This window comes from Brassica napus, chromosome C7 (assembly GCF_020379485.1).
Source record: "Brassica napus cultivar Da-Ae chromosome C7, Da-Ae, whole genome shotgun sequence".
In the NCBI taxonomy this organism is placed as follows: Eukaryota; Viridiplantae; Streptophyta; class Magnoliopsida; order Brassicales; family Brassicaceae; genus Brassica; species Brassica napus.
Genome location: NC_063450.1, coordinates 50,305,070 through 50,327,232, shown reverse-complemented (window position 1 = coordinate 50,327,232; position 22,163 = coordinate 50,305,070). Strand labels below are relative to the sequence as shown.

The 22,163-nt window shown below is 32.4% G+C and overlaps 3 protein-coding genes and 1 long non-coding RNA gene across 4 annotated transcripts; 1 reads left to right on the top strand and 3 right to left on the bottom strand.

Annotated features, from left to right (window-relative positions):
* The first annotated feature begins 1,662 nt into the window (after nucleotides 1–1,662).
* On the top strand, nucleotides 1,663–2,280 carry LOC111207522. The gene is made up of 2 exons (XM_022705660.2): nucleotides 1,663–1,953; nucleotides 2,113–2,280. The coding sequence occupies exons 1-2, from the start codon at nucleotides 1,828–1,830 to the stop codon at nucleotides 2,173–2,175; spliced, it is 189 nt and encodes a 62-aa protein (XP_022561381.1). The 5' UTR covers nucleotides 1,663–1,827; the 3' UTR covers nucleotides 2,176–2,280.
* Nucleotides 2,281–2,657: 377 nt separating this feature from the next.
* LOC106409597 (plant intracellular Ras-group-related LRR protein 8) lies at nucleotides 2,658–6,246 on the bottom strand. Its single transcript, XM_013850202.3, has 4 exons — nucleotides 5,395–6,246; nucleotides 4,083–4,252; nucleotides 3,597–4,008; nucleotides 2,658–3,165 (listed from the first exon to the last, which is right to left on the bottom strand). The coding sequence occupies exons 1-4, from the start codon at nucleotides 5,671–5,673 to the stop codon at nucleotides 2,842–2,844; spliced, it is 1,185 nt and encodes a 394-aa protein (XP_013705656.1). The 5' UTR covers nucleotides 5,674–6,246; the 3' UTR covers nucleotides 2,658–2,841.
* Nucleotides 6,247–7,683: 1,437 nt separating this feature from the next.
* On the bottom strand, nucleotides 7,684–11,578 carry LOC125590107. Its single transcript, XR_007326304.1, has 2 exons — nucleotides 11,238–11,578; nucleotides 7,684–11,138 (listed from the first exon to the last, which is right to left on the bottom strand). It is a non-coding gene; the product is annotated as an uncharacterized LOC125590107 (long non-coding RNA).
* Nucleotides 11,579–14,916: 3,338 nt separating this feature from the next.
* On the bottom strand, nucleotides 14,917–15,861 carry LOC106408485. The gene has a single exon (XM_013849253.3). It carries the CDS (start codon nucleotides 15,859–15,861, stop codon nucleotides 14,917–14,919), a length of 945 nt encoding a protein of 314 aa, XP_013704707.3.
* Nucleotides 15,862–22,163: the final 6,302 nt, after the last annotated feature.

The window sequence follows — 22,163 nt, the reverse complement described above, 5'->3', positions numbered from 1 at the left end:
TACAAATGAGTTTTTCTAAGAAAGAGAAATAAGAATGGTGAAGCTGTGAGGTATAAAGCCCGACTTGTTGCACAAAGATTCTCACAAAGACCAGGAATAGACTATGAGGAGACATACTCCCCTGTGGTGGATGCTACGACCTTCAGATTTTTAATAAGTCTGGCTATGAGAGAAGGTCTAGATTTACGGTTAATGGATATTGTAACCGCATACCTATATGGTCCACTGGATAATGAAATCTATATAAAAGTTCCAGAAGGTTTCGAATTGAAAAACAAAGAGAGTTCTCGAGAACAACATTGTATTAAGCTGAATAAATCTCTTTATGGACTGAAACAATCCAGACGGATGTGGTCAATAGACTAAGTGAATACCTAGTGAAAGAGGGATATAGAAATGACCCTATCAGTCCATGTATTTTCATTAAAAAATTCGAAAATAAAGGATTCGTGATCATAGCAGTGTATGTTGATGATCTGAATATCCTAGGAACCTCTGGAGAGATTTCTCAAACGGTTGAATACCTTAAGAAAGAATTCGAGATGAAAGATCTTGGGAAAACAAAATTATGTTTGGGATTACAACTTGTGTACATAAATGATGGGATCCTAGTGCATCAGATGGCATACACTGAAAATGTACTCAAGAGGTTTAATATGGCCGATTGCCATCCACTGACCAGTCCCATGGTCGTGAGATCCCTCGGCCTGGACACTGATCCCTTCCGTCCCAAGATGGACGGTGAGGATGTCATAGGTCCTAAAATGTCACATCTCAGTGCCATAGGAGCTTTAATGTACTTGGCAACTCACACACGGCCTGATATAAGCTTTGCTTTGTACCTACTATCTAGGTTTAGCTACTGTCCGACCCAAAGGCACTGAAACGGGATAAAACATGTTCTTCGTTACCTGCAAGGAACGAAAGACTTGGGTCTATATTATACTAACCATAACAAATATGGTTTAGTTGGCTTTGCTGATGCTGGTTATTTATCAGATCCACATCAAGCTCGATCACAGACAGGATATGTCTTTACACATGGAGGTACGGCCATATCATGGCGTTCCATGAAACAAACCATCGCGGCAACATCGTCTAATCACTCGAAAATATTGGCCATTCATGAGGCCAGCCGCGAGGTTGTCTGGTTGAGGTCGATGACCCAACATGTCCGATCAGATTGTGGGATGGTCGAGTGCAAAGAACCGACTGTGATGTTCGAGGACAATGCGGCTTGCATTGCTCAGCTCAAGGACGACTATATCAAAGGGGACAGGACAAAACATATTTTGCCTAAGTTCTTCTTTACCCACGATTTACAAAAGACCGAAGAGGTCAAAGTGGTCCAAGTACGATCCAGTGAAAATTCGGCCGATCTATTCACTAAGGCACTTCCGACCTGCACGTTCAGGAAGCTCACGCATCAAATTGGGATGCGTAGGCTGAAAGACCTCCACTGAGGTTCACATCAAGGGGAGTAGTGTGTGTTGTACTTTTTTTCTTTCATCATGGTTTTGTCCCACTGGGTGAATACCAACGCTGTCAACCCACATAGGTTTCTACAATGTGTGTAAAGAGAAGAACAAAAGAAAATAAAATAAATGAGCAATTGTTTCCTTTGTTTATTTCTTGAGGTGATATGAGAATCTGGTTTTGACGGTTTGGTTTTGAGCCGGTAGAGAGCAAACCAATTAGATATTGGAATTACATTAATTTATTTAATGAAATTGAGGAAGTTGACGTTCACGCGCCACGTATATAAAGCTTCTGTTTAATATAGTGTTTTGTTGCGGTTGTTCAAACTTCAAAGAAGAGTACTACAAGATGAACAAAAGGTTCGGGGGGAAGATACCGACCGGAACTCCGTCACTAGCGCTGTCAACTGTCGTCGTTGTAGCCTCACTTCTCGGTGGAGCCTCCATCGTTCACAATTTATACAAGCCAGATCTTGTAAGTTGTCTTCTTTTATAAGGCATGCAACATGTTCGATGAAATGTCTAGCTGAACCAAACATTTGTCCTGTTCTCTCTTATTGGTAGATATACCCATAGGATTGGAGAGATGATCGGAGATATTCATTTATATTTCTTTTTTAACCTTTAGTTGCAGAGATTACCGCAGATGGAAAGTGATGAACCAGACAAGAAGGAAGAATCTGGAAACAAAGATTAAAAATCTTTTCTGATTTGTTACATTTCTTAATTTCCTCTGGGTTCGAATGTTATGAACTTAAGACTCTCTGTATGTGAACTTTTATTTACATGGCGATTCCTAACACACTAGGTACAGATTTATGCATGCACAATAAAGATTGGCCTAAACCTAGATAGAAAACCTAGGTATTTATGGAGAGGAACGTTTGTTCTTCGGTTCCATAGTTTGAATAAACACACTATTGACTTATTGAGTAAAAAAAAGGCTAGATAGAAAACTTATTTATACTATTTAATTAGGTATTTTATTAGTTATCTCTTCTTCCCTGTATATAAGATAATTTGGACCGCGGCTGAAGGTTTTGGTCATGGCTGACCTATATTATATAATCTACCCCCATATTTGTTTTCTCAAACAGGCTCGGACCAAGACGGGTAATACTGCACAGCACGACTGATATTTTTCAAATGCGATCTTACATTACTTAGATATATACAAGATAACATGAACCAAATTATTATGTCAGGATTTACAAATGTGTTCCAGCGGTAAAAAGCCACTCAAAAGTCTATAATACAGGGAAAAAGAACAAACAAAAAATACAAGGAAACAACGTTGCATGCAAAAAAAAAAGTAAAAGTAAAAGACTGTTTGTTGTACATAAAAAGACAAAAGTAACCCTAGCTAATACCTCGGAGGAGAGAAATAAGCAGAGAATGGAGACAAGAGGCGTCTCGGGTTGAAGAGTGACACATGTCTCGGGGAAGCGATTCCGTCGATTTGGCGGTAATCGGAGACGTTGATGAACCCTTCCCTCTCGTTTCCATGGTGGTCACCGCCGGTTCTTCTTCCTGGAGACCTTCCCGGAGATGAGCTCAGGCCGTTAAAGGTCTTGTACTTGACCATCTTACCAATGCCCCACAACTTTTTCTTCATCGGGGTTTCTTTATAAGACTCGGTCATCTTCTCGCTCATGTACTGCTTCACTGCTTCTAAACCTTGCTCCACCTGTTGTAACAGATCATCAAACTTAAACTATATCACAAACTTTATTATAATAAGCATAATTTAAGATTATTTTGATCTATTCACGTCTGTGAAGTTTCTTGTATGATGTTAATTTATTCCATAGTGCACTAAAAGGATGATCATAGCGTTTACATAACAAATATTATACACAAAACTGATATAATATTTTCATATAAGTATATAATGCTTGTGTTGCTTACTATAACACACTAAAGATCATAATGCTTGTGAGACAAGTTATGCTTTCTATAGTCTAGTAAATATTCTGTTGAATGCGCCTTTAATTTCGATGTTATTACACTATAACATGTGGCATAGTGGTTCGTACCATATCGTCAAAAGAATAGAATAATTTATGTTACTATGATAAATTAAAGTAAGATATAAATTAGTAACATAATTGTGCGTACCACTTCAAAAGGTGGAGAGATGAGGGGATTGCCCTCGAGGGAGAGCTTCTGAATCCGGCGAAGACAGCCTATGGAGTTCGGTAAAACCGTAATTCCGTTATAACTAACGTCAAGCTCCACGAGAGATATCAACAACCCAACGGAGTAAGGTAACTCCTTCAAGTGCTGGAAGTTCTGGCTAACGTTAAGGACCTGAAGGTTCACGAGGTTCTCTAGATCATCAGGGAGCGAGCCAAGGCGATTAAGTCTGGCGTCGAGCACACGCAGCGACGTCAAGTGGCTAAGGGAGCTTGGTAACACGACAAGCTTGTTTGAGTTCACGGAGAGCTTCGTTAGATTCGTTAGCTCGAACCCTATCGTGTCTGGAAGCATGGTCAGTTCGTTGAAATTGGCGTTCAGCTCTTCCAGCCATCTGCGTTTTGGGACGCGTTTTGCGTTTTGGTACATTGATAATAAGAGAGGTGGACGCGGTTGAAGGGGTCTTACCTGCAATCTTCTATAGTTTTGGGGAGATACTGTAGATTATTTCCGGATACATTAAGAACCTTAAGCTTGGAAAGACATCCAATGGAGTTGGGAAGTGTTTTGAGCTGATTGGAGTGCAAATCTAATGCCCACAAATTTAACATTCTCGCCACTAGAGATTCAGGAATTTGCTGCATGGAAACTAAATATATGAGTCATCCAGTTTTAACGAAATCTTAAGTCGCGCATGTTCATAACTTATGGACATTCAAATATTTATGTATAAACTTAAACTAAATGTATCAAGACAACAGTTTTGACAACGGTTGTTTATTTAGAAAATAGTGTTACTGGCAGTCAGATGACAGATTCAATACAGCATTCAGCAGAGTCAAAGAGAGAAGTAAATGTTCATATCAACTCGTATTTATCAATAATTAATGCTCTTCATTAATATTTTATTTATATAGAACAATTATGTAATGAAAACTTCAAAAAGAAAATAACGGACACTTGTGCCTTAATAAAATATGCTTTCTAAGGTTCGAGTTGACCAAATGAAAATGAGTTCGGAAAAATTGTGATAATATTAAATTTTCTGGAATTTTTTTTTAAAAAAATCGGCAACCTATGATTTGTCTTGTTATGAATAATAGAAATTTAATTACTTTTTCTTTATTGAAACAAAACAGGAAATGACAATACCACAAAATAAGGAATACAACGAATCATGCATATGCAAGAGAGAGTTTCCTTGCTTCAGTTCAGTACATCTACGATTTTTATCATTTCTTTATCTGTTAGTTAGCAGCTTAGCAAAGATCTTATATAATTCAATTAGCCACAACTGCTCTAATTAAATTCATTTAAATAGAGCACGACGGCCGCAACAAATTGTTGTACTGTATAGTTTTATTTGTTAACCTATCGAGCCTTCGAGGAACACTAGTACTCTCAGATGATTTGTTTTTGTCTTTTGACTTAAGAAGTATATTATTTTTGATGATTTTCGTTGCTAAATAAATTTATTAATTATCGTTCATACAAATTTATAAGTGAATCATGAAAACACCAACTTTTAAAAAGATTGAGAAAACAATAACTTTTAACAATTCAAGCACTTTTGAAATTTTGTAAGAGAAAGCTCCATTTAGGGTTGTAGCTTATTGTTAAGGTGTTATTATTTTTTTTTCAATAGTGACAGAAATGTCTATTTTCATAAAAAAAATTATTTCCACGAAATTTTAGTCAAAAGCTGTATAATTACGGTTGATGAAAATTAGATATATGATCCAACGTATATATATATATATATATATATATATATATATACCTGAATATTGTTGTTGGAGAGATCGAGTTTTGAGATGGAAGCTAGGTTGATAGAAGATGCTGAGAGGGAAGCCAAGGACATGCCGCTAAGATCGAGAGTCTTGAGATTCCGTCGACAGTCTCCTTCTCCAGCCGTCGCAGCTGCACCGCCATCAATGGCCGATACACTTCTCCTAGTCGTTTTCTTATGTGGAGTATTGATTGGTCCCATCTTATTGAAATTCTTCATCATCGCCGTTGTTGTCATTGTCATCTGATTCATCTGCTCGTAACCCATCATATCTTCCTATGTGTGTGTGCATATATATATATATATATCTGTATAATTGTATACACAAAGAAGAACCCACAAAGCGAGAATGCGTAGAGGAAATAGAGAGGAAGAAAAAGAGAGAGGTTATGTAGATTGTTATAAATGAGTTGAAAACATATCCTACTTATATATAATAAAGAAATTGCAGAGAGAGTTAAAGATCGAAATGGAAGATATGTACGGATGACAACAGATGGCGTTGAAATCTGAAATTCTCTCTCTAGATTTATTCTTTTCTATCATATTATCTAAGTTAGTTCGTATCTCTTATAACCTTCTTTTTACATATCAAACAATTTTAATGCCAACTTTTTCTATATTTGTTTTACTTAGTTACAAAAGCTGAAATCAGTTGCATATGATATTGTATATTTTTTTTTAAAATGAACAAGCATTTTTACAAAGAAAAAAAAATGAACAAGCTTTTCTTATGAATTGGTAGCTAAAAAGTGTATTTTGATGTTTTTCTATCATTGGTTATATTGGATTTCTTTTTAGATTACTAAATTAAAACAATAAAATTTCAAAATTTGTTTAGAAGGCTGTAGTTTTTAAATAATTTCAAGTTGATAATTATTTTAATAGATAAGCTTAAACCTATATAATATATATATATATATATATATATTTAACAACCCACCAACAAAATTAGGTACTGCGTATATAGTGATATATAATGTATATATAATACTATGTATAAGAGTACTGGACACAAACAAAAAAGTTAAAAATGATATTTTAAAGCATCATTATCCGAGGTTTTTTAGACCATGATTAACCCGGAGTTCTTAAGATGGGGTTCTTAGCGAAAGTTAAGAAATTGTTTCTTAACTTTTAACTAAAAAAGTTAAGAACCGGTTCTTAAAGTTCTTATTTAAAAACCGGTTCTTAGTTTTTTTAGTTAAAAGTTAAGAAACGAGTTTTTATATTCCGCTAATAATCTTACTCTAAGAACCCTGGATTAATCATGCTGTTAGAGCGAAGTTCTTAGGGAATATAAAAAACGGTTTTTTAGTACAAATATTTGTTAGGACTTTATCATTCATTTTTACGACATTATAATACATATTGTTATGACAATTTGTCTATTACGTATTTAAGCACTAATATTTAATGATAAATGTACGAAAATACATTAAAATCTAAAAAATAAAGCATAAAAGGATATGTCCGAGAAGGGAAGTGAAGGTACGGTCCCGTATTAGCTGTATGCGACGTCATTAATTAATTTGAATAAGTCAACTTTTCTAAAAGGGTAGACTTGATTTTATTTTTCATTTTGTGTACCCGCGAATCTCGCGAGTCCCAACCTTCGTTTGTTAAAAAGCTATAGTGTACGTATGAGAAGAATGGAAATGATTTTCTTTACACCGTATAAAGTGATTTTAATTGGTAATTTTTTGTTGGGTAAAATTTAATTAATTTTATTGGTAATTTTAGTAAACTGTCTGGTTTATAAAATTTAGTTAAAGAATTACATTAATTTGATTGACTTGCATGTAACTTGATTGTAATTCTTGATTTATAAGTCAAAAGTCAGATGACGACCGTTTGTGGAATTATATATTTTTTATAGAACATTTGTACCAAAATGTATGTATCCGATCATTTATTAGAAAACAGACGTAGTACTATGGCGGTTTTTTTTGGCTCAAGTACTATGGCGGTTTGATAATCTTCTTTTATCTTTTGGTGGAAAGAAACAACATTTCTTATCTTCTATTTATGTCTTTGTTAATAGCGTCAAATTTTGAAATTATATCATATAGTCACAGTATGACCTCATATTCTGGGACCAATGGTTATTTTCAAAAGAGAAATATGGTAATTTCATAACCTTATTGTATACATATTAGAACTTTGAATTAATAACCTTTAACAAGTTGCTCTTTTTAGTCAATCCGAATCTGATCATATATTATCAATATGGTTGCACGAAAAAAAATAGGGGCTAAATTTTTTTATCGAGATATCACAAAATGGAACAAAATTGTACATTAAATAATATGAAAGATAGTGTTCTGTTCTTACTAATGTCTTGATTAAAATATACAAACTAGTGGAAGATGAATACGGTGAAAATGGTGGAAGCCAAAAAAAAGAAGAAGAAGAAGAATAATTAAGGAGAAGAATAGAGGTAGAAATAATCCTTCATCGACCATTTGACCCCCTCTTTCTTTAGACCGTCCTCAATTTTAGACCTAATCATGGGCATTAACGTTGCTGTTAATAAATTTCTTCGAATGAATATTGTATGTGAGATCCAACACCAACAATCCATATGACACATACTAGAACCCAAAAGCTATAACCATATCATACTATGAATTCTTAATTACACCACAGACACAAAATATAATTATAACACTAAAATATTCTTTCGATTCTCATGTTTGTTTATTCTTAGTATTATTAAAACTGGTTTTTGTGTAGAAAACAAAAGGCAGTGAGCTGGGTTTAGGTGCAAGCGCCCACAGAATCTGCCACCAGGCATATGAGCACATGTGAAAGGGATATTAAGTCTTTGTTATCTTTGTAATTATTTGCTTTGTTGTTTGATATAATTAAAGTTCACCATTTGTTCTAAAACTCAATATATGATCAAAATATTGGATGCAATGAGTTCCTCCTCGAGAAGATTTATACGTGGACATATTTTTCTTCAACCGCTACGGAAGGTGACCGTAAGTTTTAAAAATAGATTTTAGTATTTGATAGGAGAGATAGCTTATATATATTAAAAATGCATATTCTAGGCTTAGAGCTAAGCTGTTAATCTGCTTTCTTAGTCAAGTAGTAGTTAATTAATTGATTACCCGTTGTTTATTTGCTACTTGCAACTTTTCAAGAATATTTTGCTTGCAAGACATACCTACTCACGATATTTTTTAGCCATTGCTTCTCCTCCAATTAATTAAATTTAATACATATATATTATTTGTAGATCATCTACGTATATGATTAACCAATTGACAACGATGTTAGCTTAAAGAAATTATTTCAAATTTAATACAATATAAATTACGCATAAAGATATTTCATTTTACTGTGTATACATTAATACATACTATTTATAAAAGTTGTATTTTTTGTTACGAAATTTGGTTTTTGTTTAGTAATTATGGTTTACGCATTCACATATATTCACATATAGTAATTATGCTTCCTGAGTATCGGTCCATGGCAGCATCTTTAAAAGAGCTCAAGTGGATCAAGCAACTGCTGCGTGCGTTTGACATACCTCATGATCACCCAATGCAACTCTTTTGTGACAGCAAAGCGGCCATTTACATTGCGGCTAACCCAGTTTTCCATGAACGAACGAAACATATTGAGTCGGACTGCAATTTTGTTCGCGATGCTGTCGAGGACAAGCTGATTACTACAGAACATATCAGAACCACTGAGCAGCCTGCAGAAATTCTCACCAAGGCCCTACCAACAACTACATTTTCTTATCTGCTGTCCAAGCTGGAGATTCAAAATCTTTCACCTCCAACTTGCGGGGGTGTATAGAGATAATGATGTGAATTATAGATAATAATATGTTGTACTTATCTAAATACATAGTCCTCTCGTGATAAGGACTTAATCTCTTGTATATATACTCATGTACTTTCATCAATACGACACACACTTTACAATCTATTTTAATAACTATCTTTTTTTTTAACGCTAGAAGATTAGATTATCATTAAAACGAGGATTACAGAAAATTTAAACTAAAGCCAGTGAGTTATCAAAACTCTCGGAGTTCTAAGCCAGCAGAAGAAAAACCATTCACTGGAATCGAAAGCCGACGGACAACAAGTCCCCATAGACAACGACCAAGACAAAACACTAGCTATGGTTTTACATTTATCAAATAAAACCAAACAACATAACACTCTTAAGAAGAAGAAGAACAATTCTCAAGATCGAACTTTGTTGTTGGAGATGGATCTTAATCCCTCAACAAGGTCCATTAGACAATGAACTAGGCTCATTTACAAGAAGAGATCATTAGAAAACCCTAGATTTCTTGTATAAAAGAGGAGGCACTCCTCCTTAAGATGGGATGATTCTTTCTTCTTAGATCTAGAACACATTTTATCGAGAAAGATTTTATAGATTCTTAGATTCACTTTACACTTCTAAGAAAAATATATCTTTGTAATGAAATCTATAATCTATAAAAAAAATTTTATGTTTTTCTTTTCCATTTGGTTCTCATTATGAAAACTTTTCCTAAACCTACATAAAAATATAATGTCTGATTCCAATACACACAGCTATGGATTAAACATTTGGCACCCACCATGGGGCAAAACGAAGAAGCATCGACACATATCAACATGAATCTCGAGAATTGACCTCCAGTGAAGAGTCGGAACCCACCCTTGTTGCCGCAGCACCAACCATGTCAGAGTTCGTCATGGCTTGTCTCCACTAATAGGAAGAAGCAGAAAAGGCGACAACCGAACACGAGCAACCCTCCGACCATTCAAAGACAGCTATTTAACACAGACCGTACAGCCACCACCGGGCAAAACCCTAATGGCCCGGCTCTAACTATCGTCCGGGAAATCGCCGAGCTCAAGCTCTCACTCCAAGACATCCATTCTAAGATCCACCACATCATGAGCTCTACCCCGCAAATCGATCGCGTTCTCGCTGAAACACTCAGAACCCCCATCAGTCTCCGCCCAATGGAAAAACTTTGTTTTCCACCCTTCGCCGGTAACTCGGACCCATCCGAATATCAACACTCATACTTGGCGGCTAGAATTAGCATTTTACTTATCTTGTATTCTGTCGACTTGTACTTTCCCGGCCAGCTCTGCGAGCACCGCCGTATTTACTCCGCTTATTTCCTCATTTGTAACCGACAAACATTTCTGATCAATAGAAAATGCCTTCGAACTAACCCACCGACGAGTTTTTCCTATCTTACTAGAATCCGACCAAGCTCGGTTCAAACATTTATTCAAGAGGATCAAGCCATCACTCATTATATTGCTCCACATCGGAGCCACAAGCAGGATCGCACTGACACAACCAAAGAAGGCGCAGTGAAGAGACTGGTTTACCTAATACTTTCCGACGATCTGATGTTAAATAGCATAAGCTCCTAGTCCTTCAGAAAAAAAGCAGTGTTTCCGGAATTTCTCTGCATAAGACCAGAAAACACGATCCTAGCCGAAATCGAATCGTTGCAATAGATACCAAGGATAAGCCCTCCTATTCTAACCAATCATCTTCACCAACAGAGCAACAAAGATAAGCACTAAAACTACAGAGGAATAGAACTGAGACAGGCGCATGCAAAGAAGAAATCGACGACATAGATCCAAAAGTCTAAAACACACATGCACAAGAATCAGTAACCGTAACGAGTACCGGAGCAGGAGCGCCATAACCGTAAGAACCAACCACTCGATTTTGATCTGAATCTAGATATGGAAAATGAAAAAAAAAACACATAGCTGAACAAAGAAGAACTATAAAAAGAACAGAGAAGAATAATTAAACAACAATAGATCAAGACCAACCGACCTCGTGGCTGTGGAAACCCACCGACGGAAACGAAGATTTGTGGCGGAGAAGGCAAGAACAAATAGACATAAAAGTCTTTAGAGATAGAAAGGTAATGGAGGGAGTAAAAAAAACTATCGAATGCCTAATTTTGTTAGAACGTCTCCAAACTCTCTATTATAGAGTTTTGCAAACTTTATATTTGAAGTTTCAAGGTCTCCAAAATCAAAACTTCAAATTTAACTTCAAAATTATTTATAATTTACACTATGCTCTTTATATTTGTCATAATTAATATAAATTCATAAAACTTTTGTAGATAACTAGCACATATATAAAATATTATAGTAATATTAATTAATAAAATATTACACTAAAATATAAAATTATAAATAGAAATACATAATTAAATATTAAACTACAAGAAAAATACCACATTATTACATAAAATTATTTTAAAATGCTCCATTTTCGGTTATACAAAATTTGTTTGGAAAATATTTTAAAAGTTCTGAAGAAAATTTACTAGACTATTAGTGTTGATGTAATATCTAAATTTGTGTAATAATTATGTATTCATGTATATATCTTCTTAAAAAAATTATTAAGTTTCTTTTGTAATATTCTTGTTGTCTAATTCTACTTTTAAAATATTATAAATCTTATTTTGATTTTTAAAAAAACTTCTATATGTAAAATTTTAATTTATAGAAATAAATTTGAAATATTTAAAGTATACAAAAGTTTTAAAGATTAAAATTATGGATGAGAAAATACTTACGAATCATAAATGTGATGTATAATTAATTATAAGGACTAAGATGCAAATAAAAAGATGAAACTTCAAATTTAGAATTTTATGAAGTTTCACTTTTTAAAACTCTAAATTTGAAGTTTTGAAGTTTCTTTTTGGAGAGCAAAAAACTCTATATTTGAAGTTATAGAGTTTCTTTTGGAGATGCTCTTAGTTATATATTCTAGTTTCAATATTGGTATAAAATTTATCCAAACTACTAGAAACACATGATTAAAATAAAACGAGATATGTATGTTCCTATGTAGTATTATGTTTTCATTAGTCTTACTTAGCTGTTCACATTTGATTTGTGTGATATGAAATAAAAATACTGTTCACTGGTTTGGATTTCCGAATCAGTTTTCTTTTAGTTAGTATAGCATTGTTGACAAGAAAAAATAGAGAATATTGCGTGGACTTCTAACATAGCAACTGCATAATGATATGATAATAGATTATTGTGAAGAGTTCCGAGTATCCACAAAAATATGGCCGAGTCTCAAGACTCTCAACCTGATCGAGGAGTCTGAGAAGACAAGTTCCAAAAAAAAAGACCAAACAAAAAACTATTGCGCCACGCTGCCACCAAGTGTCCAAACTATTATAACTACAACATACTTTAGTGAAACACTTGAGCAAAAATATTCTTTAATGTATTCGGTCAATATAAGATTTATATATCAAATAAATTTGATCAATTAAAAAATATATAGTCAGTCTTTTACAGAAAGTATATAACTGATTTGTTTAGTTTTTGAAATAGAGAAACGTTTTTCTAAAGCAAAATTTTGTACATATTTAAAGGCGGAATTTCAATTTTACCAAAAAAAATAGTATTATTTTCAAAATTTACGGACAACCATTTTCATATATATTTTTAAAATTTGTGATAAAAATTATATTAACTCTTTAAATTCATACATAAATGTTTAAAAATAATTTATTAAATATTTATAAGAGTTTATAGATCCAATATTACCCCTTAAATAATAATCACTAAATCCTAAACCCAAATACTAGATTATTTTTGATTGAATGTGTTTTTAGAAAATGAAAACCAACTTAATGTAGTTTAAGCAATTTCTATACTTTTAATAGTAGGGTTACAAGACATTTTGATAAATTTTTGGTATTTTATAAAATCTGTTATTTTGTTATGAGACTTCTAGTTTAGTGGTTGGTTATTTTTTTGTGCACGCTCAAAACATATTTGCCAGAAATCTCTTTATGTTGGTTTAATAATTTTATTTAGTTTTGACTTGTTATGGTTTTAACGGGTTTTATGGTTTTGATGTCATTAGTGTGATATGGGTGATTTAGTGTGTGATTAGTGCGGACGGTTTTTGAGTCTGGAAACAATTTTATTAGCTCATCAACTCATGTTTTTGTGGTAATAAATATTCCAGGCCCGGAACCACTGAAGTGACTCATTGGGTATTCAGAAGCCAACTCTGTAACTCACCCAATAGATCATGTATGTACTTTCTAGGGGTGAATCCAAGGCGACCAACGGACCAATTACAGAGCTTAGGCTTCTGTGCCCCCGGCCACCGGACCGCAGCCGCTCGGTTTTTCAACGCTAAGTTTAGAATTCTAATTTGAATAAAATCATCATTTAGATGAAATTTTTGGTATATGTATAGTTTTGACGGTTTTTCCGGAACTATAGTGTAACATCCCGAGTTGTGATACATGGAAAAAACATAAGAAGATTGATTTACCTATCTATGTCACCAAATTTGACTTACTTTTCCCGTCACACATTCGTTTAGAACTTCAGAGTTAAGCGTGATTAGGTTGGAATAGTGAAAGGATGGGTGACATATCAGAAAGTGATTCGCGATACCGTGCGAGTGAGATCAAAGTACAGGGAAAGGTCATGTGGTGATTGCAGGGCCAGTAAACATGACTTTCGGGCCTTAGAAAAATTAACGTACCACCCGTCAGATGGAGCCACGAGCCACGAGCCAAGAGAGCGGGCGTGAGTGGCCCATTAGCCGTGGGCGGTCAGGGCGTTATAAGTGGTATCAGAACTGGTTAGCCATCTCGGTTCTGATCTGAGAGGCGTCTTGAGAAATGTTGTGTGAATTGTAACAATCCAAGTTGTGATATATGGAAAAGAGATAAAAGAATTGATTTGGCTACATATGTCACCAAAGTTGACTTTCCTTTTCCATCACACATCCGTTTAAAACTTCAGAGTTAAGCATGCTTGGACTAGAGTAGTGAAAAGATGGTTGACCTATAGACAAGTAATTCGCGATGGCCAAAGTACGGGGAAAAGTCATGTGGTGATTGCAAGGTCAGTAAAAAATGATTTCCGATTTTTGAAAATCTAACGCACCCCCCCCCCCCCCGTTGGAACGGGATGAGGTCCACAACCGAGTTAACGGGCGTGGGTGGTCCATTAGCCGTTGATGGTCGGGCGTTATATATAGTCCGACGGTGTCTGATTTGAATAAAATCATCGAAATTTCTTATACTCTTGCATAATGTCATTCTCAGTGAGGTATGTGCCTCAAACTATACATATACCAAAAATTTATGCGGTCTTCTATGATTGGTTAAATCCAGTTATTTCTATCGGATTCTTTGTGCAATCGACTGAAATCAAACATCTTTTACACAATAGTTCTGTTTTATCTCAAACGAGACTAAAATGTTCTAACCCTCTTTTTTTTACATCAAAAGGAAATGTTGTAACCTTTAAATCATCAACAATGTGATGAAAATGAAAAGAAAACAAGAAAAAAGAAATTCAGCTTTATTTATTTTACATATATCATAAGTTGATACAAATATATAGACATTAATATTAAAAGCTTAATTGGAAATACATATTTCTTTTTTTTTTTTTTTTTTTTTTGAAATACATATTTCTTAACTTATATGATATTTGATTAATTAGTTTTAGAGCCACAGCTCTCTTCTGGAACTTTGTCCTCCGATTCGATCTTCCGAGCTTTACCATTGACTTCTGGATGACTTTGTTCACGATACCTTTTTTTAGTTCTTTCACAAGGTCCTTTCTCGTTTTCCTCTTTAGTCTCATTGCTAGAATGAACTAACCCCATGCGTGCAGCTGATATTATTGGTGAAATATCAAACCGACTGTGACACTTGGGACACATATATGAACCGTAATTTTCATTTGGTATGCCATGGGTTTGATACTTGTTTTCACCACCTTCGTCACTTGTGTCGACTTTGGTGTAATCGATAGGTTCAGGGTAAAAGGTTTCCCGTTGGTTATTAAAAACATTTGGAGGGTTAATGGTTGGATCAGAAGTTATGACACGTTCATGACCATTTTGGCTAGTGACCATATTATTGGTCGGAACCATAACATCATCATTCAGGTTTGAGATAGTTGGAGTGGCGTTACCAAAAACATTTGGAGAGTGATTCCTAATGGTTTGACCAGAAGTTATGACACGGTTGCCACGGCCATGACCATTTTGGCTACTGACCATATTATTGGTCGGGACAGTAGCATGATGATACATGTTTGGGATGGTTGGAGTGGCCAAAACTGGAGAAAATTGAGGGTTAACAAATCCTGAGATTTGAGGCATTCTCACAGCAGAAATCATGTTATTTCTCCGCTGATAAGCCATGCGTGAACTGTTAAATGTTATGGTAGATGAATAGACTTGTGAAGCATGGTAAGAAGAAGTAAAAGGTGGAGATGGAGAAAACAAATTGGCATGGTTTGTGTTTCCAGAAGTAACGAACGTTGATCGAACCGTTCGGGTCTCATTTCGGTTAATCTGGATGGGAACAAAATCATTTTGGTTCATGGTATTATCAGTATAAGGGATGAACTCATTTGGTAGTGAAGGCATCTTGAGAATGAGTTTGTGTTTTAGACCCTTTGCATATCTATCTATTTATAGTGTTAGTATGCATACAAAAAGGCTAAAATTTCAAATTTAAAAAGGAAAATATAAATCACATATTTTATGTTGACTATTTTTAATTCTGCATAAGAAAGTCCTCTATTACACTTGTCAATACTTGTCATGGATACCTTATATGTACATGGTCATATATGAAAACCAGTTAGAGATTTTAATTCTTTTTTAGGCTAGTTGTTTAGATGTGTTAGGTGAGAATCATTTATGGTATGTAATCAATATTTATTTTTATTAGTGGTTTTATGTTATGTCATTAAATATTTTATTTCAATAAGTGGTTATCCCCACGTTGTTTGTGAGGAGTTTTATTTATTTTTGTTGTGTAGTATTTTTTTTTGTTATTATGTTTTTTTGTGTGTGAAAGAATATATGTTATTAAGGTCATCTCCAACTTCACTCTATATGTACTCCAAAAAATAGAGTAAAAAATGAAGTAGTGAATCAAAATAAAACATTACTCTATTTATAGAGTAATGTGGTTGTCCACGAATTTGCAGGTACAAATAGTTTTAAAGTTTACATATAATATGTATTATGTTTTCGACGCGTTATAATATATTTTTATTTTTTAAATTGAATATGAATCTTATTTGTTATATATTTTCTGAATAAACAGATTTATATCTTTTATTATTTTGATTATTTTATTACTTTTCAAAAAATATGAAGTTTGAAACATTGTTATTAAATTTTTAATCAACAACTATAGTAAAAATAGTTAATTTATTCTGCAATTTAAATTCTCTACAGTCTTATTATATGTTATGTAGTTTTGATTTCCAAATGTCATTAATTTAGTATTAACTTACTTTTATAACTCAGTTTTAAAAATGTATAAATGATTATTTTTTAAAAAATGTATAGAATAACTGTTTATCAGAATGGTATAGTCTTTTACAGGTTCGTAAAAGGTAACTTCATTTTTTTTTTATATCTAAAATTAGTTTAACTTCTTACTGTAAAATTAAATTATACTCCCTCCGTTTCTGAATAAGTGTCACTTTGACTTTTTTCACACAGACTAAGAAAGTAGCGAAAATATATGTAAGTTGTTATTAATTACATCTTTCTGACCAATAGTATTTGAGATAAATAAAATTATTTATAAAACCAATGCAGCTTTGATAGACTATGGATTCGGCCCATTTTCATCCATAGTTTATAGGTGTTTTTACTAACAATTATATTATTATAGAGTCTATTTATTATAATTATAAGATCAGGAATGTTTTGGAGATAAGTAATGATTTTGGAGCATTTTGGAGATATTCGGAGTAAGCACCCGAGATGACCATCGAAATCGACTATCGGTCGATATTGGAGAGCTAAAATTGATCGATTCACAAGAAATGGTGTCGATCGACAGCGAAGCGCGCAGGAAGCCCGTTTGGTCACAGCCGACTTGAAGCCCAAGATTTCACTATTTTACAAGATTGCCCCTGGCGAGTTTTTACCCTAATTATATAAGCTTTGCCGCCATGTTAGAGGCAAATCGTGTTTTTTTTGTGTTTCATTGTTTTATTGATAGATAGGAGAGAAGATCCAAAGTTATAATTTGTAATTGGAACTCCATTGATATCTATTTTATTATTCTAAGAAGTTCTTATACTTAACTGCTGTTATGAATTGCTTAGCCATGTCTGAGTAGTTCTCTTGTTAGATTTTAGGGTTTAAATAGGTTAGGAGAGATTAGCCCCAACTATAGATTGCTGAGTTGTGATAATCATCTTTAGGATTGTTCATTAATGCATGTTTCTAGATTAGCTACCTAGAACCTGCCCTTGGATTGATTGATAAAAGCCATAGCTTAATTCTTATCCTGAAAACATTCTAATAGAGCTATGTTTCTTGCTATGAGCACAGCGAGAGCTGATCTAGTGAGCTTAGTAAGCATTCATTCAACCTGCGCATAAAGCTTGACTAGAGCGCGTCGATCGATATCACACTTGAATAATCGATCGACGGTGCAAAAGGTGTATCGATCGATACGCCCATTGGAACGTCGATCGACACTTTCTATAGATCAATATAACGAGCGTTGAGATCATAGATCTAGTTAATAGACAACAATTCAATGCTCGCGAGTGCCGAAAGACTTGTAGATCAAATAGTTGAGCTTTACATTATCATGCATGCAACTCATTAGGCATCTATAGGATTATAATTCCAACTTTCCTGAATAAAAACTCTAAGTCTAGCTATTTCCTTTTTAAGCAGCAAAACCCCAAAAATCTGCTATTGAACAAACACTTGTTCAATATAAAACTGCAATTTACTTTTGAAATTCTTAAAACATCTTTGCTTAACAAATCATATTAGAATCCCTAGGTTCCTAGCTCCCTGTGAATTCGTTCCCTAAGTACTACAACTCGACCTCTTATTTGAGAGAGTATAAATCACTCCTTAAGGTAATTTGAGTGGTATCAAGCTTGCAATTAATTTTCAGCTGAAAGTAAGTATCATTTGCATTGAAATTGTAAAGTGACACTTTTTGTGTAACAAGAAAAAAAAACCTAGAATGACACTTATTATGAAATAGATGGAGCAGTACATGTTTTGTATATTATTATCTATACAATACACAACTAATGAAAAAGTATTAATTACTAACTTTATTTTATTTTAAGATATCTATATAACATACGAGGAAAGCTTTAAATCTCTTTTGTTATAAACTATTCATTTTAAAATGTATGAAATAATTTACTAGCTTTTACAGTAAATAGTGATTTTATAGATTTGTTAACGGAAAAGCTTAAATATATTTGTTATCTAATGTTACTTTACTTTTCAATTTAAATTATATTATATATAATTTTTGTATATTATTATCTATATAATACATAAGGAATAAAAACTACTAACCGCTAAATTGTATTTTGAATAAGCAAAAGAAAGTTTTGAAATCTCTCTTATACGAATAAAATATATTTTAATATAAATTATATTTCAACATTTATTCTAAAATTAGTTATTACAGGTAACTATTTGGAATATTTTTATCTAAATCTTTTTATAATTAAGCAAAAAGTTACAATACTAATTAGATATGATTGAAAACATTAAAATAGAAGAACACTGAGCACTGTGAAACAATTCCATAAATAAATATTTGTGATAGCCATTTGTTAAGTATGATATGTTTTCTATTGATGTAAGTTGGTTTTTTATTTAGTTTTTGTTTTAAGAACTGAATTAAATAAATCAAAAATTAAAAATCATCAACCAAACAAATTTATTTTTGTAAGTGCATAAGATAATTTATTAGTTTATAGTTAGATATCTATTACTTATTTGCAATTAAGTTATAAGAAAATATATGTTACACTTCTGGATATAAATTTTGATAGTTTAATAAAAACAGTTAGTAATATAAACAAAATACAATCTAAATCTTCCATCAAAATATTATTCACTAAAAATTTAACTCTACTTTTAATAACATATGAATAAATGTAAAATCAAATTTCTTAAAGCAATAATATTATAATTATTTCAAAAAGGAAATTAAAATATAAAAATTACTTACATCATATCATGTTCTTATGCATCAAAACGTGTGATAACATTATAATAAGAAAATATGGCATAAAAGTTAAAAATGTATAGTTGATCATCAGAAATGATTCTTCACCAATTATACAAATGAAATATATATATACATATTCGTATTACAATATAAATATGTTATTTATCATTTTCTAAATCATAAGTTATATTTCAATACATGTTATATTTCAAAAATTAGTTATTATATGTAATATTATTTGTAATGTTTTTCTAATAATTTTTTATAACTTACCAAAACCTACAATACTAATCAGATATAATTGGAAACATTAAAATATAAAAAATCGAGCATTGATGACATAATTTTTTTAAATACATATTTGTGAAAGCTATTATTGTTAAGTATGATTTGTTTGGCCACTGAAGTAATGTTTTTCTTGATTTAGTTTCTTTTAGAACTGAATTAAATAGATCAAAAATAAAAAGTTATCAACCAATCAAATTAACATAATTAATTGAAGATCTCTCCTATGAATGACACATAAGCAAAAATCATTAAAACGATTTTTCAATTAATATATAGGAATATGCTTTTATATTTTGTTTTTTAGTCAACTTCACATTCCATTTTGGAGTAAAATATGGAGTGGGTGTTTAAAAATGCTCTAAGTACTTGACTTAGACCATGATTAACCCAAATCTCTTAACTGGGGTTCTTAGATTCGGCTAAAAGACGGTTCTTAGTTTTTCTTAGATTTTAACTAAGAAAAGCTAAGAACCGTCTCTTAAATAAGAGATATAAGAGACGTCTCTTATCCGAAAAGTGTAAAAAAAAAAGTCAAATCATGAGTTAAGAATCCCGGTTAAGAGACCAGAGTTAATCATGCTCTTATATATGTGCAGTTGTGGTTTGGGAGATTGGTTGTTGTTATAACTCCAACGTAGGACTAACAGTACAATATTTAGATGTTGGATTTTATGTGAATTGAAGGTTGTCATTTGCGCCAAACGGGGTTTTAATTGTTTTCTATGGGTTTCAATCTGGAGCTTCAATTTTGATAAATATAGTTTTTTGTTTGTGGGTATTCGCTTTTGTTTTGTTGGTGGTACTTGTGAATGATTGAGTGAAGACAATGTTATAACTGAAAGCGTTATGGCGGGGCTTTGCACATCCGTTAATATCTCCCAAACTTGAACCAACACATACTATGCGGTAAGCACTGCAACTTACTGAACCTCATATGTTAAGTAAATTAATATAATAATAATGAAAAGTAATTATAATAGGGTCTCTAAAATATTTAATGACATACCATAAAGCTACAAATAGAAATAAAATATATAATGGCATACCATAAAACAAATTTATTCAACGAAGAAAATTTCATCAGACCAGCTCCATCGGTTGCTTTTTGACAGGCTTCTAAAAAAAATTAAATATTAAAATAATAGCATAAGGAGAAAGACGTTTAGAAAAGGTTCTTTGCAAATGATTTTTAGAAACGGTTTTATGACACAAGTTGCCATTTGTCATGATATAAATGGCTTATCATTTACAAACAAAATAAAAGTTAATCATATAATTTTATTATGCTGTAATATTAATATTTAATGGTTAATATACTGATTATTAGAACTTCACCGATGGTGATGCTCTCACTACATTTGGAACTTGAGGTGTTTTCATGGACAACGGAATGCATCCTATATCTATCGACGTATCAGGTTTTTGGTATCGATTATAATGATCTAATTTCGATGATTCAAAAGCATGACCAATTTTTTTAACTGAACTGAATGAGTTATCAAGACTGAAGAATAGATTTCCAAACTTCTCAATTGTGTATATTTTCGTTCTGAAAATATACCATCTGACAATATATTTTCGTTCTGAAAATATACCATCTGAAAATATATTTTCGTTCTGAAAATATACCATCTGACAGATTGGCTAAAATAATTAAAAAAATATTATAGATATTTATAATACATTGGTTGTTTTGTTCTGATCTGGTTTTCTAGACCACCTCAAATTTAATTTATATAATAGCTGTCTTGAGAAAAAAAAAATTATTCATACATACATGTATTCAAAATTTGATTTTTACTAATGTATTTTTCAATAACTATTATAAAACTGTTTTCAATATATATAAAAAAAACAATACAAATGAACTAATAGATTAAGTAAACCTTCTTTCTAATTTTTTTTATGGACCACCGAAATAGAATTAGATATACAATATTAGAAATAGCTATAATATTTGGGTCAATATCAAATAAATGAAACAAAAAATTTCTTATACTCTTGCATAATGTCATTCTCAGTGAGGTATGTGCCTCAAACTATACATATACCAAAAATTCATGCGGTGCTCTATGATTGGTTAAATCCAGTTATTTCTATTGGATTCTTTGTACAATCGACTGAAATCAAATATCTTTTACATAATATTTCTGTTTTACCTCAAACGAGACTAAAATGTTATAACCTTCTTTTTGACATCAAAAGGAAATGTTCTAATCTTTAAATCATCACAAAGTGACGAAAATGAAAAAAAAAAAAAAAAAGAAATTCATTTTTATTTATTTTACATATATCATAAGTTGATACAAACATATATATATTAATATTAAAAGCTTAATTCGAAATACATATTTCTTAACTTATATGATATTTGATTAAGTGTTTTAGAGCCATTTATTTCATCTCTATTGCA